Source organism: Daphnia magna, linkage group LG10 (assembly GCF_020631705.1).
Source record: "Daphnia magna isolate NIES linkage group LG10, ASM2063170v1.1, whole genome shotgun sequence".
NCBI lineage: Eukaryota > Metazoa > Arthropoda > Branchiopoda > Diplostraca > Daphniidae > Daphnia > Daphnia magna.
This window is the reverse complement of record NC_059191.1, coordinates 2,495,869-2,508,654: the sequence shown is the minus strand read 5'-3', so window position 1 is coordinate 2,508,654 and position 12,786 is coordinate 2,495,869. Positions and strand designations below refer to the sequence as shown.

At 38.2% G+C, this 12,786-nt stretch overlaps 3 protein-coding genes across 3 annotated transcripts; 2 read left to right on the top strand and 1 right to left on the bottom strand.

Moving 5' to 3' along the window:
• Positions 1 to 893: 893 nt before the first annotated feature.
• LOC116931919 (dynactin subunit 4) lies at positions 894 to 4,596 on the bottom strand. The gene is made up of 13 exons (XM_032939593.2): positions 4,320 to 4,596; positions 4,169 to 4,239; positions 3,930 to 4,108; positions 3,714 to 3,865; positions 3,470 to 3,650; positions 3,215 to 3,398; positions 2,766 to 3,152; positions 2,594 to 2,702; positions 2,155 to 2,529; positions 1,619 to 2,030; positions 1,295 to 1,561; positions 1,134 to 1,240; positions 894 to 1,071 (listed from the first exon to the last, which is right to left on the bottom strand). The coding sequence occupies exons 1-9, from the start codon at positions 4,446 to 4,448 to the stop codon at positions 2,443 to 2,445; spliced, it is 1,479 nt and encodes a 492-aa protein (XP_032795484.2). The 5' UTR covers positions 4,449 to 4,596; the 3' UTR covers positions 894 to 1,071; positions 1,134 to 1,240; positions 1,295 to 1,561; positions 1,619 to 2,030; positions 2,155 to 2,442.
• Positions 4,597 to 5,376: 780 nt separating this feature from the next.
• Positions 5,377 to 8,141, top strand: LOC116931921 (ionotropic receptor 93a). Its single transcript, XM_032939595.2, has 10 exons — positions 5,377 to 5,433; positions 5,527 to 5,677; positions 5,759 to 5,865; positions 6,125 to 6,206; positions 6,279 to 6,434; positions 6,571 to 6,736; positions 6,847 to 7,067; positions 7,159 to 7,281; positions 7,339 to 7,490; positions 7,566 to 8,141. The coding sequence occupies exons 2-10, from the start codon at positions 5,546 to 5,548 to the stop codon at positions 7,813 to 7,815; spliced, it is 1,389 nt and encodes a 462-aa protein (XP_032795486.2). The 5' UTR covers positions 5,377 to 5,433; positions 5,527 to 5,545; the 3' UTR covers positions 7,816 to 8,141.
• Positions 8,142 to 9,423: 1,282 nt separating this feature from the next.
• LOC116932452 (glutamate receptor ionotropic, kainate 3-like) lies at positions 9,424 to 11,557 on the top strand. The gene is made up of 10 exons (XM_045179933.1): positions 9,424 to 9,512; positions 9,750 to 9,831; positions 9,897 to 10,052; positions 10,207 to 10,372; positions 10,459 to 10,676; positions 10,751 to 10,843; positions 10,946 to 11,097; positions 11,163 to 11,305; positions 11,382 to 11,425; positions 11,522 to 11,557. Exons 1-10 carry the CDS (start codon positions 9,424 to 9,426, stop codon positions 11,555 to 11,557), a joined length of 1,179 nt encoding a protein of 392 aa, XP_045035868.1.
• The last annotated feature ends 1,229 nt before the right edge of the window (positions 11,558 to 12,786 follow it).

Below are 12,786 nucleotides of genomic sequence, written 5' to 3'. Positions count from 1 at the left end.
CTCTGGGTATGAACACCACCCTAAGGCTAGAAAACGACAACAGCGGACTAGAACTTTTTTGGTGGAGCTTCAATATCTGTTATTTCGTATGCAAGTACAGGAGCCCTACGCACAGAGAAGGCAAGAAACTATGGCAGACCAAAAATGAACTACAACAGTTGATCATTTACTGTGGCACAATAGTATAAGCTCTATGCCTTGCAGTTGGTTAAATCTAACTTTCTACCATCTTTCTACCAATCTTATCTCACTTTGCATACGTGTGTTGAGTACACGCAGCTTTATGACCATCTTTTGTTGTATCGGCTTGTTTAGTATTTATTTTTATAGCCGAAGGTTTCCCTTAATAGAATGGATGTAGATGGAAGCAAAAGTTTCGGTGGAATGGCAACATCTGCAACTCGGCTGCATATTAGTTGACGTGGATGCCTGCCTTTTTATTTCCACGAATCGCCTCCTGGATTCCTAAGGCGATTTATTTTACAAATCCCTAATTATCATGTTTTCCAATTTTCATGGCCTTTTTGTTTATCCCAGTCAACATTCTCATGGCCAACTTAGAATGATATCGGGGTTGACTATGGTGATAACAATTGCACTGGTCTAGGTACCAGGTTATTTCCGGCTTCAAGAATCGCATTCCAGGGATCTCTATCTAGCATACACACCCGCGCAAGAAATCTCAAAGTGAAGTGAATAGATGTGCTTCACGCCCCTATTCGCTCTCGTTTTTGGCAGTGAGTAAATATTTGTGCGTACTTGTAAACAACTTTTCCAGGAAGCGTAGATTTTCCTTTTTTCTTCTACTCTCGACCCCTTCGACTCAAGTTTTCGTGACCTCCATATCGCATGAGTTCTTGGGAGTTTCGAATGGCACGGAACGGAGAATGCACTTATGCAGTTTAAGTGTATTCCAAGAATGACGGGAAAAAGCAAGACATTCTCTCAGCAGACGCACAATTTCATTTGTGGAATTTGACCATTAACCTTTCTCCGTTGACGCTCACGTCTTTCGATGCTTCCATAACTCGCACAGCGTCTTCGGTTGACCCAAAGTGAACTAGTGCATATCTAAGGAAATCATAAGTACCGTGAAACTATCTTAAATAGCGGGAAATATATTAAACACCTACCTCTTTCCCTTGAATTTTTGTCACCAATTTCTATTTTAGTGTTTGTTGGGAAGAGACTCTTGATAATTTCTGTAACAGCAATATCTGGCAAGCCACTAACATAGAGACTGTATGCAAAATGTTAATTTGTGATATATGAAAATAAATTAATCAAACATCACCATGGGCATGGCTGAATGTCTTCAGAGTTCTCTAAGACTTCTTCGGCTGTAATTGAAGTTTCCTCTTCACAGTCATCATCAGAAGTATTGTTTTCTGATTGATTTTCTTCTACACTACTTTTTGTGGAGGCTAGCGCAGTTGAAGGCTTATTTGGTGTCTTCTTCCCAAGGTACTGGATAAGTGCTAATTCTTCTGTTTGTGTTTTCCTTAATTTCCTCAGGGCATCGATAGCTGCCTCTTTGCTTTCAAATTCTAATTGGCAAAACCTTCCCGGAACTGTTATACTTTTGTTTACAAAATATAAAATTCTATAATTTTAGTACTTTGCAGTCTTCTGTCTTGGAGTTCGTACATCAATTATATTTGGGTGCAGCAAACGGATCTCGTCACGGCTCGGAAGTTTTCGGTGGCGATAGCGAATCAATAAACAGCTATCCTTATTCATGGCACATTGTTTCGAGGTCTTACCAACAGATTTTTTTTGGGATTTTAAAGGGATAGCGGATTTAGACTTCCCCACGGATACTGATGTCATCCTAGTTTTTTTATTTCTTGAACCTGTGGAAAAAGCTGAAAATAGTTGTGTAGCTTTAAACCCGAGATTTGTCAAGTTACTCAAATAAGTTAAGGTAAAACTCGTGTGCCGTGCGCTGCGTTTGCTTCGACAAAAGCAGACGAAAACGGAAGTAACCACGTGTTGACGCCATCTGGAAGGAGTAAATAAAACCATCTTTTCTGACGTTTATAGAAAAAAAAGAAACGCAAAATAATCCATCAATTTGGCAATTTGGTTGGAAATCCATAAGTAGAAAAGGATTTCCCATATTATACATATGTAATGAAAACCTCTGCTACTCACCAATAATTCAAATGAACCAGAAGGAACTAGTGGATAACAAGCGCGTTTTGTCTTGCCCACATAAACGCCTTTTCATACCTACCACATCATTCTGCTGCTTCATTCACGTCAGTCCATGCTGTACAACTTTCCACTAATTTATACTAGCCTAAAAAAGAAGACTAGTTGCCTCCGGTATTAAAATTTATTAGGAAGAAGTGCACCCTTTTGCCAGTATCTTTGAATAGTAATAGTGCGCCCCTTTTTTTATATTTTATATTAAGCACATTTAATAGCTGGTTGCCGATTTTATATTTTCCCTAAGGAGATGAAAACCGGGATGTAGACGTTCGTAGGTTGTGGCTGGACTTCTTTAGTTTCAAATCCAGCACGCACCTGAAAATTTAATATGCAAGTAATTTAACAATTTTTCCACAGTATGTTAAGTCTTATAGCTCACAGCTCCAAATTCAAACACAAAGCCAGTGCGCTTGTCTTCCAATTCGTCGTCAATGACAGTAAGTGGCGCAGAAATGACGACTTTATTTCCTTTCCTCCACAAGACAGCTCTTTAGAAACAAAAAAACATTAAAGTACATGTCAATAATAAGAAATAGGTAACAGTTTGATACTTTGGATCCTCTTTCAAGTTCTGCGGCGCTGTCAACTCGTATTCTGCTAAGTCGTCCCTAGCAGGAAGGAGAATTGGTTCATTCGGCAGTTGAAGCACAACGTTGACTTTTTCTTTGAAAGCGTTTCTTAAACAACTTTTCAAATTGGCTGCTTGGGTAGCAGGGCTTTCGCAGAGTTCATGTCCAACCATTGACGAGGCAGATTTTTTTTCTTTTTCTGCCTCGCCACAACTGCGCTCTAGTTCATCAATCTTGGAATGAGCGATTAACGCAAATTGGTCAAGCGACAACAGCCGAACGTGGGTTGGATACTGACTACGGTTGCAAAGACGCAATTGCATGTCATCGCGCGCTAGGCGATATATAATCACATCTGGCACATGGTAGCTGCAAAAAAAGGTGGTTGAAGGAGCGCATTATTGGTAAAAATTATGTTCGAAGAGACTTACAATGCTCCTAGATGGATCTTGAATTTGATGGAACTAGGATTATATTCTGGCTTGCTAAGATTATGTTCACAGAAACGACAACGTTGGGATCTCCTTACTGACAAAAACTTATGAATTGGAATCAGATCTTCAGATTTAACTGGCTGACGTTCTGGCTGCCGGATCCTTTGATCAATAGTCGTCACTATTTACAAAAATAAATGAAAACGTAAACTATACTTCAATTTTTCAGTGGAAGAATGATTTTAGAATTACCATTAGATAACGTCAGAACTTTCGTGAAAATGTCTGGATCTAGGGCATCATCGGTTTCCTCTGATGCTACGGCAGGTTCTACTTTGTAAATTTGAGGCGTTTCTTTTTTCATTCCTAGAGAACCTGCAAAAGGTAATCCACTCCGTTTTCTTGCAGCCAAAGCACTAAGACTGTACTTATCCTTCACCAACATATTATTAGGTATTTATACAAACTGAATACATGAAGGTAATAAGAGACTTACAGCAGTAAAGCTTAGGTAATTGCTACGTCGTTTCAATTGTCTTTTTTGTTCTTTTTCAAATTTATCTAGCTGTGCAAGACTGCGATAATGTTCCAAAAGTGCTCCAACTCTTACGCTGTTGACATTGTCAGAATCAGGCCAGCTTCCTGTGGCTAAATTCCCACATTTGAAAATATGAGCTTTTTAAGAACTATGTTTCTTAAAAGAAAAAAATACCAGATGGTTGATCAGGCAAGCCGGCTTCTCTGGTAGTCCATCTGCAAAAACCACAGACAAGATAAAACATTTTCTTGGGTACCAATTTGGATGAATCCTCGGCACTTGGGATTTGTATGTTTGTTGCTCTTGTAAGAAGCAGTTGATCACAGACAGGACATTCAAAACATTCACTGCACCTACAGAAAAGAAGGCTATGCTTAATGTTTAACTTAGCAAAAATGTAAAGTGCACTGTACTGGTTCTTTTTAACACGAGCTTCTCCGGGTGGAACATTCTCCAAGCAGTTTGAACAGTAGAGAATATCAACCTGCAATGAAAAAAATTCAAGATCAAAATTTAAATTAAAATCAAATGAACAGATTATGAAATAAGCTCTATTAAACAGACCTCATGGAAAACACATTCTCCACACTTTAAAGCTAAACAATGTCGACAGAAGTATGTGCGACATAGAGGTTTCAAAGACCCACACGTACAAAGGTATTGTACTTTTTCTGATTTGAATAGATGTGTCATTTCCGAAATTAGTTTCTAGCACAAATGTCTACAAAATTCTGATTGAGGAACTAGTAGGCACTAGGCAGTAGGTGTGAAACGTCAACAATTGAGGACGAACCCACTAAACCCGCACAAGCCTATGGTACCTAATGAGGCCGACAGGCCAATGAGCAATGGGCAATGGCTGATTCCTGAAGATGACGTAGCAGAAGACTATTCCAAACTGTGGAAGGCTGAAAGCGGCAAATACAAATGATCTTTTACCGAGAGTTGTATTTATCGTATTGTCAGTTAACTCCTATATAAAGATTGATTAGTCTGTTTTTGGTAAGGAAAGCCTTCGTGATGAAATTCGCGTTAATTTAAGCATATTCGTTGGATTTTTAAATTCAATGAATTTGCGTAGGTCTACTTGCTGCTGAGATGAACCTAAGAAAAACATAAGCATCAACTAGTGTAGAGAGCAAAGTTTAAAACAAGGAGAAATTCGTGCTAAATGACGCATGCAACTTCCCAATTTATTTCTCAAGATGAAAATTTGTCTCAGTTTCTAGTACTGATGTGGTTTTTCTAGCCATGGAAAATAAAATGACCTCCTGAGGTGGTTGTTGTTGCTACAAGCATGAATATATAGGCTATAGTGCTGAGAGTATCAGTAAGTTCATCGTGTTTCAATTGCTAATTGAAAATGCAATTTGTTTACAAATCAAAATCTGTTGGTCTAGAGCGCTTTGAAACTGTTTTCATTAATCGAATGTGCATAGCCAATGAATTTTGTGATTAACTAGGTGAATAGTGTAGCGGAAATTGTATATCAAGAAATTCCGTTTCAGGGCAGCTCTGGTAATAGAATTTCTCCTAGAAATTCACCTTGACTACTACCAACAAGACTCCATACTGCGTCTATATAAGCTCAGCCGTAGAGCAATTTCATCTTATTCAGGAAGCGCTAGGATAGGAGGGTTACACACGGCTCTTACATGCCACCCATTAATTGAAAAAGGTAATAATTATCCTTTTATTCGACAACAACAAGATGCCAATCTTTAAAAAAATATATAAAAATAAACGATGATTTTGCTACTTTCATTTAAAGGTCCTGTAAAATTACTGAAATGATCAAACGTTTGCCTCAAGGGCAACTATTGCTTGTTATGTTGTGCGCTACTTTTGCCATCAATGTGGGATCGGCAGGCTTAACTACCAAAGCCATTAGCGGAAAACATTTTGTTGTTTCAGGGATCAGTGTAAGAAAACTTCAGCTGTTTCTATTTAAAAAGTGCTGAACGTGCAATACTATTAGATTGTTGGTTTGCTTTGGTCTATAGTCTGTTGCCGGGTTTCATATGCTTAGAAACGCTTCGGGCCACATTATTAAACTGGATGGATCAGCAACCAAAATGCTTAACTGGTTGTCACAATTCTATCATTTCACGTAAGTGAAATAAACTGTCTCTTATAAATCACTTTTGTTAAATGTTATAAAATAAATATCGGATGTGGCATGAAAAGCCAACGAGGAAAGTGTTAAATTTCGACTAATTTTGGGGTTTTCTTGACGATTCACAATGAGCACATTACACTCCCATAGGGTTTCTTAACACTGCTGTCAACGAACCAGCACAACCGGCGATTCTTATTATTTTCGAAAATTAATTCTTATATAGTTTCTCACTATTGTAATCAAATTACAGATATTCCGTGTTTCAAATAAACGCGACGGCAATAGATTCGTCACCTAACCAACCGGGGCTTATAAGCTATCTACTTCGTAAAGTATAAATTGTAACTTAACTTTTAATATAATGTTATTGTTAAATAACGCATCAATACTGGAACTCACCCCAGGAAATAGATATGATCATCTCCCTTTCGCCAACGCAATCGCGTTTGTCTTTCTTAGACTTTTCTCATCCAACGCTGTACGTGCCAGTTTCATTTTTAATTCCCCTTCCGGATTCCTCCGTTAAAGTCGAAGCTGTCGTAAAACCATTCGAACCTAAGGTAAATATAATTCAATGCAATTTTTGTTTTCTATAAAACTAGAAGGCATAGATTGGTAGACCTGTCCACCTGCTAACTTTTACAAGAAAACCAACGATTAAAAGGTAAATTGGATTTTTCGCTATTCTTCCTAAAGGTGTGGCTAGCTCTGATATTGGCAATTCCGTGCGTTATCTTGGCCTTGTCGTTGCTTAACCGTCACGCTGATTTTTTCCTTGGTTATGGAAATACGCCAAGGATGAAAAAGGAGCCTCGCTGGGGACACACCAGTTTTTACGTTTTTGGACTTTTGCTAAACCAAGGTTAAAAGTTTGCTAGAATTGTTAAATTGTTGAACCACTGATCCCATTTTTCTCTGCTGGTAATTATTATTATTTTTGTTTAATACTTTTTAAATGCTTTTTATGTATAGGAGGAAGTCATTTGTATGGAAAATCATTATCGTTTTATTGTCTCGGCGGGGCTTGGTGTATTGCAACGTTTGTCATTGTTAATGCATACAACTCAACTTTGATTTCGCACGTAACCTTACCCAAAAAAGAACCGCTAATCAAATCCATTTACGATCTGCGAAATCGGCCTGATGTTCATTTAGTGACGGATAGAAACATGAACACCGATGCAGTCTTATCGGTATGTATGCGCCCATTTTAAATTTAATTTCCATTTGATACATGCGTATGTATACATATCCATATACCCTGTATGGTATGTTGGGATACAGGCTGCTGGCACTGGATTTCTCAAGTTTCTGGGGGACAGATTACGCGATTATCCCAAATCTCGTTGTAATGCCACCAAGCACTGCGTTGAGTTGGTGAAATCGGGCTCTCACGTTTACAGCTCAGTAAGATTGGAATGCTTTTTTCAAACTGAATATGAATTTCCCACTTATGGTATATAGGGAGTCAACTCATTCTTGTATGGCGCCATTAGAGAAGATTACAAGGCCACAGGACAGTGTAACCTGCAGTTGGAAAGAGAAAATTTCATGAACTTGCAGATATCATGGGCCCTCCCAAAACAAAGCCAACATTTGAAGTACTTGAACCACGGGTAAGCACAAAAGGAAAACAATTGAATGGTGATGCTGGAGGAAGTTTAATTCCGCATGTAAACGATATTTTCTAGGATTATGAAAATGCGTGAAGCAGGACTAGTGGATCTATGGAACAAAAATTTTCAACCAGATACGAGGGAATGCCTGCTAAACGAGAAGGCGTCCAAAATAAATAAGCGCATTATCAAGCAGTTGGAGTTAGAAAACCTGGTTGGATCATTTGTCGTGCTGGCAATAGGACTTCTTGTTTCTCTCATTATTTTCGTTGGCGAAGTCATCATATTTTATAGGTTCTCACACCGAGGTACTGCTGACAAGTGATCCCATCGAAGTTTTCACGGTTTCGATGAAAGTGGCATACCAAAATCGTGGGCACTATGCTCGCACTGGTCGGTCGACAAAACAATATTAGTAATTTTATAGAAATTCGTTTAGTTTCCGAGTACCATTTAGTAAATTGTTATCGTTGTCAACTATAATACGCGGAAAGGATAATATTTGTGTATTTTGATGATGAGAATGAAACGTAATCACGCAAGAACACGTTGCACCAAAATTACAGACATCACTGTAAGTGCAAAGCGCAGTAGCCTATAGCCTACCGCTCAGCAAACAATAAACGAGAAAAAAAAAAGAGAAAATAAAAACAAGTGTCATCATAACGACCGATTCATGTCGGGGAAGTTCTGAAAATGTATTCCGTAGATTAAATATAACGAATAAAAATGCTTGCTAAAAAAATGAATTGCGTAATACCCAAAATAAAACCCCTCCATTTGAAATTTGGAGGCGTATGACCATCTGAGACAGTCATATAGCTCTTCTTTGTTATCACAGAAGCGCACGTACGAGCGTGTACGTTGTGCAGGTTCTCTCTTATAAAGGAAATCAACACAATCCATGTTACATACAACCATATCGAACATGAGGAAGACTGCTCCTACCTAGCATTCAGATAGATCATCTCATTGTATAAATTTGCAAGAGAATCGAAAAGTTAAAATTTAGCGAGTTTGCTTAACTTGTTACTGAGATGAACCTTAGAAAAACATGTGAATTTATGAGAAGGTGGTGAGACGATGGGGTGTTTAAAAGAAGAGGAAATTCGCAGACTGCGCCAGCACAACGTCCTCATTTATATACCTTTGGACTAAATTTTGTTTCAGTTTCTCGTACGTGTATAAATAAGTACACGTGAATAAATGAATAACCTCATGGCGCTGGCTATAGACGTTGTAACTTGTAAGCATGAAACGGAAATATCCACAAGTTCAGTCAGCTATTGATTTTTGAAAATTCAATTTGTTTTACAAATTAAAATCTATTCACCGAGCCTTGAAAATGTTCGCATGAATATTACGTGGACAACCAATGATTTTTAAATTAAATTGGTGAATTTCTTCTTGGAAAATGTGCTTCAGTAAGTGTAATTTCACTGCATTACTGGGAGTGTATATATGATTCGTACTAGAAAGTCGTCTCGTCGATCAAGGAAACTCCATTGACTCTCGGCTTCTATATAAGCTGAGCTGAAGTGCAAACTAGTCTTATTCAGGAAATTAGCTGAATAAGAGGTACGTGTACTTACATTTATGCTATACAATTGATTGTACTATCCATTTATTTGCCCTAAAAAAAAAATCTGGGTTTTGAAGAACAAACAGGTTTTGCCTCAAATCATCTCAAAATGAAAAGAATTGCTAAACATTTGCGTCAAGAGCACCTATGGCTCGTCATCTTGTGCGCAACACTTGCATTCAATGTGGTATTGGCACGCCTAACTACTGAAGCCTTAAACGGAAAACACTTTGTTGTTTCGGGGGTCAGCGTAAGGAAACTTTGAATTTAACTGCTTTAAAAGATGCAGAACATTACAATTCAAATGACTGTTAATAACTTCTCTTGATTTAGGCGGTCGCCGGGTTTAACATGATAAGAAACGCTTCGGGCCACATTGTTAAATTGGACGGATCAGCGACCGAAATGCTTAAATGGCTGTCGCAATTCTACAATTTCACGTAAGTTTAAGAAACTATCTATTTTCAATCATCTTTATGCAAAGACGTAGGCTTATAACTATTGGACATGGCATGGAAAAACGGAGAAGGAATCATCAAATGTCCACCAATTTTGGGGACATTTTCTAGATGAAGTCCCCAACGGTGTTCTTTAGAATTGCAACATCGTTTCAGTGCAACCGGCTATTTGGATCATTTGACAAAGTTTTTAGTCTTTATTTTTCCATCGAATTTCAGTTACTCCGCGTTTCAAACCAACACCACTGTTATAGAGTCGAAACCAAACCAACCGGGGCTTATAAGCCATCTACTTCAGGGGGTAGCCTAAGTTTTTAATAAGACGCTTTGATGAAATGTCGAGTTCAAAACTGGCTTTCATTTCAGGATATAGATATTCTCATCTCCATTGCGGTAACCCGATCGCGTATGCCTTTCCTAGATTTTTCTCATCCAGCGTTGTACATTCCAATTTCCTATTTGATTCCCGTTCCGGATTCCTTCGTTAAAGTCGAAGCTGTCGTGAAACCATTCCAACCAGAGGTAAGATACCCAAATTTCGTCTGCAATAAAACAAAACAAAAACAAACATGCATAAGTTGACACGCTTGTCCATACCTTCTGCAATGTTCATGTGAATAAAAACAAATGCTAATCAAATGTTTAAAAAATGGATTTTCTGCTATTTCCCCTAAAGGTGTGGCTAGCTTTGACATTGGCAATTCCATGTGTCGTCTTGGCATTGTCGTTGCTTTACCGAAATGCAAATATTTTCCCTGGTTTTAGAAATCCTTCAAAAGTAAATAAGAAGCCCCGCTGGGGCCACACCAGTTTTTACGTATTGGGAACTCTGCTAAACCAAGGTTCATATTTAAACTACACCGGCAAAGTTGTTGAGCAATTGCCGTTGATTTTGCCTCCGAAATTCATACACGTCTTTTTTCTACAGGTGGTTACTTGTACGCAAAGTTCTCGTCGTTTTATTGGGTTGGCGGAGCATGGTGTATCGTGACGTTTGTCATTGTTAACGCATACAACTCAACTTTGATTTCGCACGTCACCTTACCTAACGCACCACCGCTGATTAAATCCATTTACGATCTGCGAAATCGGCCTGATGTTCGCTTTGTGACGGAAAGAAATCTAAACGTTGATGCAGTCTTATTGGTATGTGTATACATGGCATCTTACAATTGATTTGCATTAGATACTGTAACTCAATATGACATGTTGCGAGACAGTCTGCTGATACCGGATTTCTTAAATTCCTCGGTGACCGATTGCGGGAATATCCGCAGTCCCGTTGTAATTCCACAAGAGAGTGCGTCGAGATGGTAAAATCGGGCTCTCACGTTTACAGCTCCGTATATAATGATAATTATTTATATCATTACCTGAACACAAACGCAATGAATACATTTTCTATTTCAATAAAGGGCATAACGTCGTTCTTGTACCGCGCCATGAAAGAAGACTACGATGCCACGGGACAGTGTAACTTGCAGCTGAAAAGTGGCAATTATTTTTTCTTACAGGTACCGTGGGCATTCCCGAAACAAAGCCAACACATGAAATACTTCAATCGGGGGTATGTTTAAAAAAGAAAATAGAGTGTGAAAGTAAGGCCATTTTGTATACATGATGTGGTTCTAGGATTATGCAAATGCGCGAAGCGGGACTGGTAGATTTTTGGATCCGAAGATATCAAGCGGATGCCCGAAAATGCCTGCTCAAGCAGCATACGCCCAGGATGAAGAAGCAAACAGACAAGCAATTGGGACTAGATAACCTGATTGGTTCATTTGTTGTGCTGGCAGTTGGATTCCTCGCATCGTTCATCATTTTCATTGTTGAAATGATTGCGTTTTATAGATTCTCAAAGCAACCGACTGCTGATAAGTGATTCGATGAAAGCGGTAAGTAGTGAATGTGTGCGGTGTGCCCATATCAGTCGTTCTACAAAGTAACACAGCACCTCATTTTATCTCTACCTTGATTGTGTTACGTTGTAGAAAATATCGTTTAGTGGATCACTAGATCAGCAATAAGCCTAAGACATCACGAGCACAATTATGGATTTAAATATATATTGATGATTCAAAATCAAACACAAATCACGCAAGGAATGCGTTGCACGAAAAATTACAGACATCACTAAAAGTGCGAACCGCAGTACGTCGCCCAGCAGAGATTACACGGAAAACGAAAGAAAAAAAAAAATTGTTTTGGTTGATGATATAACACACTTAGACCTAATTATAATTGGAAATAATGACAGACAGAAATGTAATTAAAAGCGTACAGTTTCGGTCATAAATTAAGATCCCCAATAAAAGAGCAAATAATTGTCAAACAAGAAGAGAAGAATGAAGGTCTCTACGAAAAAAAAATAAATAAATAAAATTGTTCGTTTCTCGCGTCTGCGCAGCCTTTCCCCGTTCGCTTGGCTAGAAATCCATGGCGCGCCATCGTAACACCAGGATCACGTCATAAAGTCACAAAAATGAATGCCGTCGATAAAAACGCAATGGAAAGATTAAAAAAAAAAAAAAAATAAAAAGATTGTTCAAAACACAAAAAATAAAACCTCTCCAAATGAAATTTTGGCGATGACCCTTAGACCACATTGGGGAATCGACAATTCAAAGTCGTGAAGAAAGGCGAGACTTGAATTCCTTTTTGAAAGCAATAACACAAAGAAGCGACATGTTCGTTTCAGTAGTTTCGTTGTTTTTCTCTTATGTAAACCTAATTAAATAGTGTGCTGTATAAGCCGTCTATGTGGTGTACAAGCCGTCCATGAACATGGTGTAAAAGCCGTCCATTCAGATGGATCAACAGAGCAGACGTAGTCTGCACCGACCGTAGGTCTGTTACTACTACTACTACTACGTAGTAGTACTAGTAGCTTCTCTACGATCTGCTGGTCACAAATTCAGAATTACCATGGCAGATAACAGTCCATTTTGATAAATATCCTGGTAAAATTTGAGCACACTAGCATTTATGGATGCTGAGATAACGTGATTTTGATTTTATGCGGGTATAAAGAAGCTTCTTTATGGGAAAACCCACGTTGCAATTGCGTCGTTTAAATTAACCTACTTCCATGGCAATTGAAACACAAAAAGTGACCTTAGTTTTTTACAATTTACTACAATTAAACTTAATTTTTTCTCATAAAAAAAATACTATTTAGTAGCTGAGATAGTAGGCTACAATCCTATATAATTTTATGTTAAAATTTTTAGTTTTGTTTTCAAGAGATACAGAAAAC

Bases quoted from the DNA above. Each gene is read 5' to 3' on its own strand.
- LOC116932452 (XM_045179933.1), top strand. From the start codon at position 9,424: ATGATAAGAAACGCTTCGGGCCACATTGTTAAATTGGACGGATCAGCG. The intron at 10,053-10,206 runs GTAAGATACCCA...TTTCCCCTAAAG, and splicing joins TGAAACCATTCCAACCAGAG to GTGTGGCTAGCTTTGACATT. The intron at 10,677-10,750 runs GTATGTGTATAC...GTTGCGAGACAG, and splicing joins ACGTTGATGCAGTCTTATTG to TCTGCTGATACCGGATTTCT.
- LOC116931921 (XM_032939595.2), top strand. From the start codon at position 5,546: ATGATCAAACGTTTGCCTCAAGGGCAACTATTGCTTGTTATGTTGTGC. The intron at 5,678-5,758 runs GTAAGAAAACTT...TTTGGTCTATAG, and splicing joins TTGTTGTTTCAGGGATCAGT to TCTGTTGCCGGGTTTCATAT. The intron at 6,435-6,570 runs GTAAATATAATT...TTCTTCCTAAAG, and splicing joins TAAAACCATTCGAACCTAAG to GTGTGGCTAGCTCTGATATT.
- LOC116931919 (XM_032939593.2), bottom strand. From the start codon at position 4,448: ATGACACATCTATTCAAATCAGAAAAAGTACAATACCTTTGTACGTGT. The intron at 3,866-3,929 runs GTATTTTTTTCT...GTGGGAATTTAG, and splicing joins CTTGCCTGATCAACCATCTG to CCACAGGAAGCTGGCCTGAT. The intron at 2,703-2,765 runs GTATCAAACTGT...TTGTTTCTAAAG, and splicing joins AACTTGAAAGAGGATCCAAA to AGCTGTCTTGTGGAGGAAAG.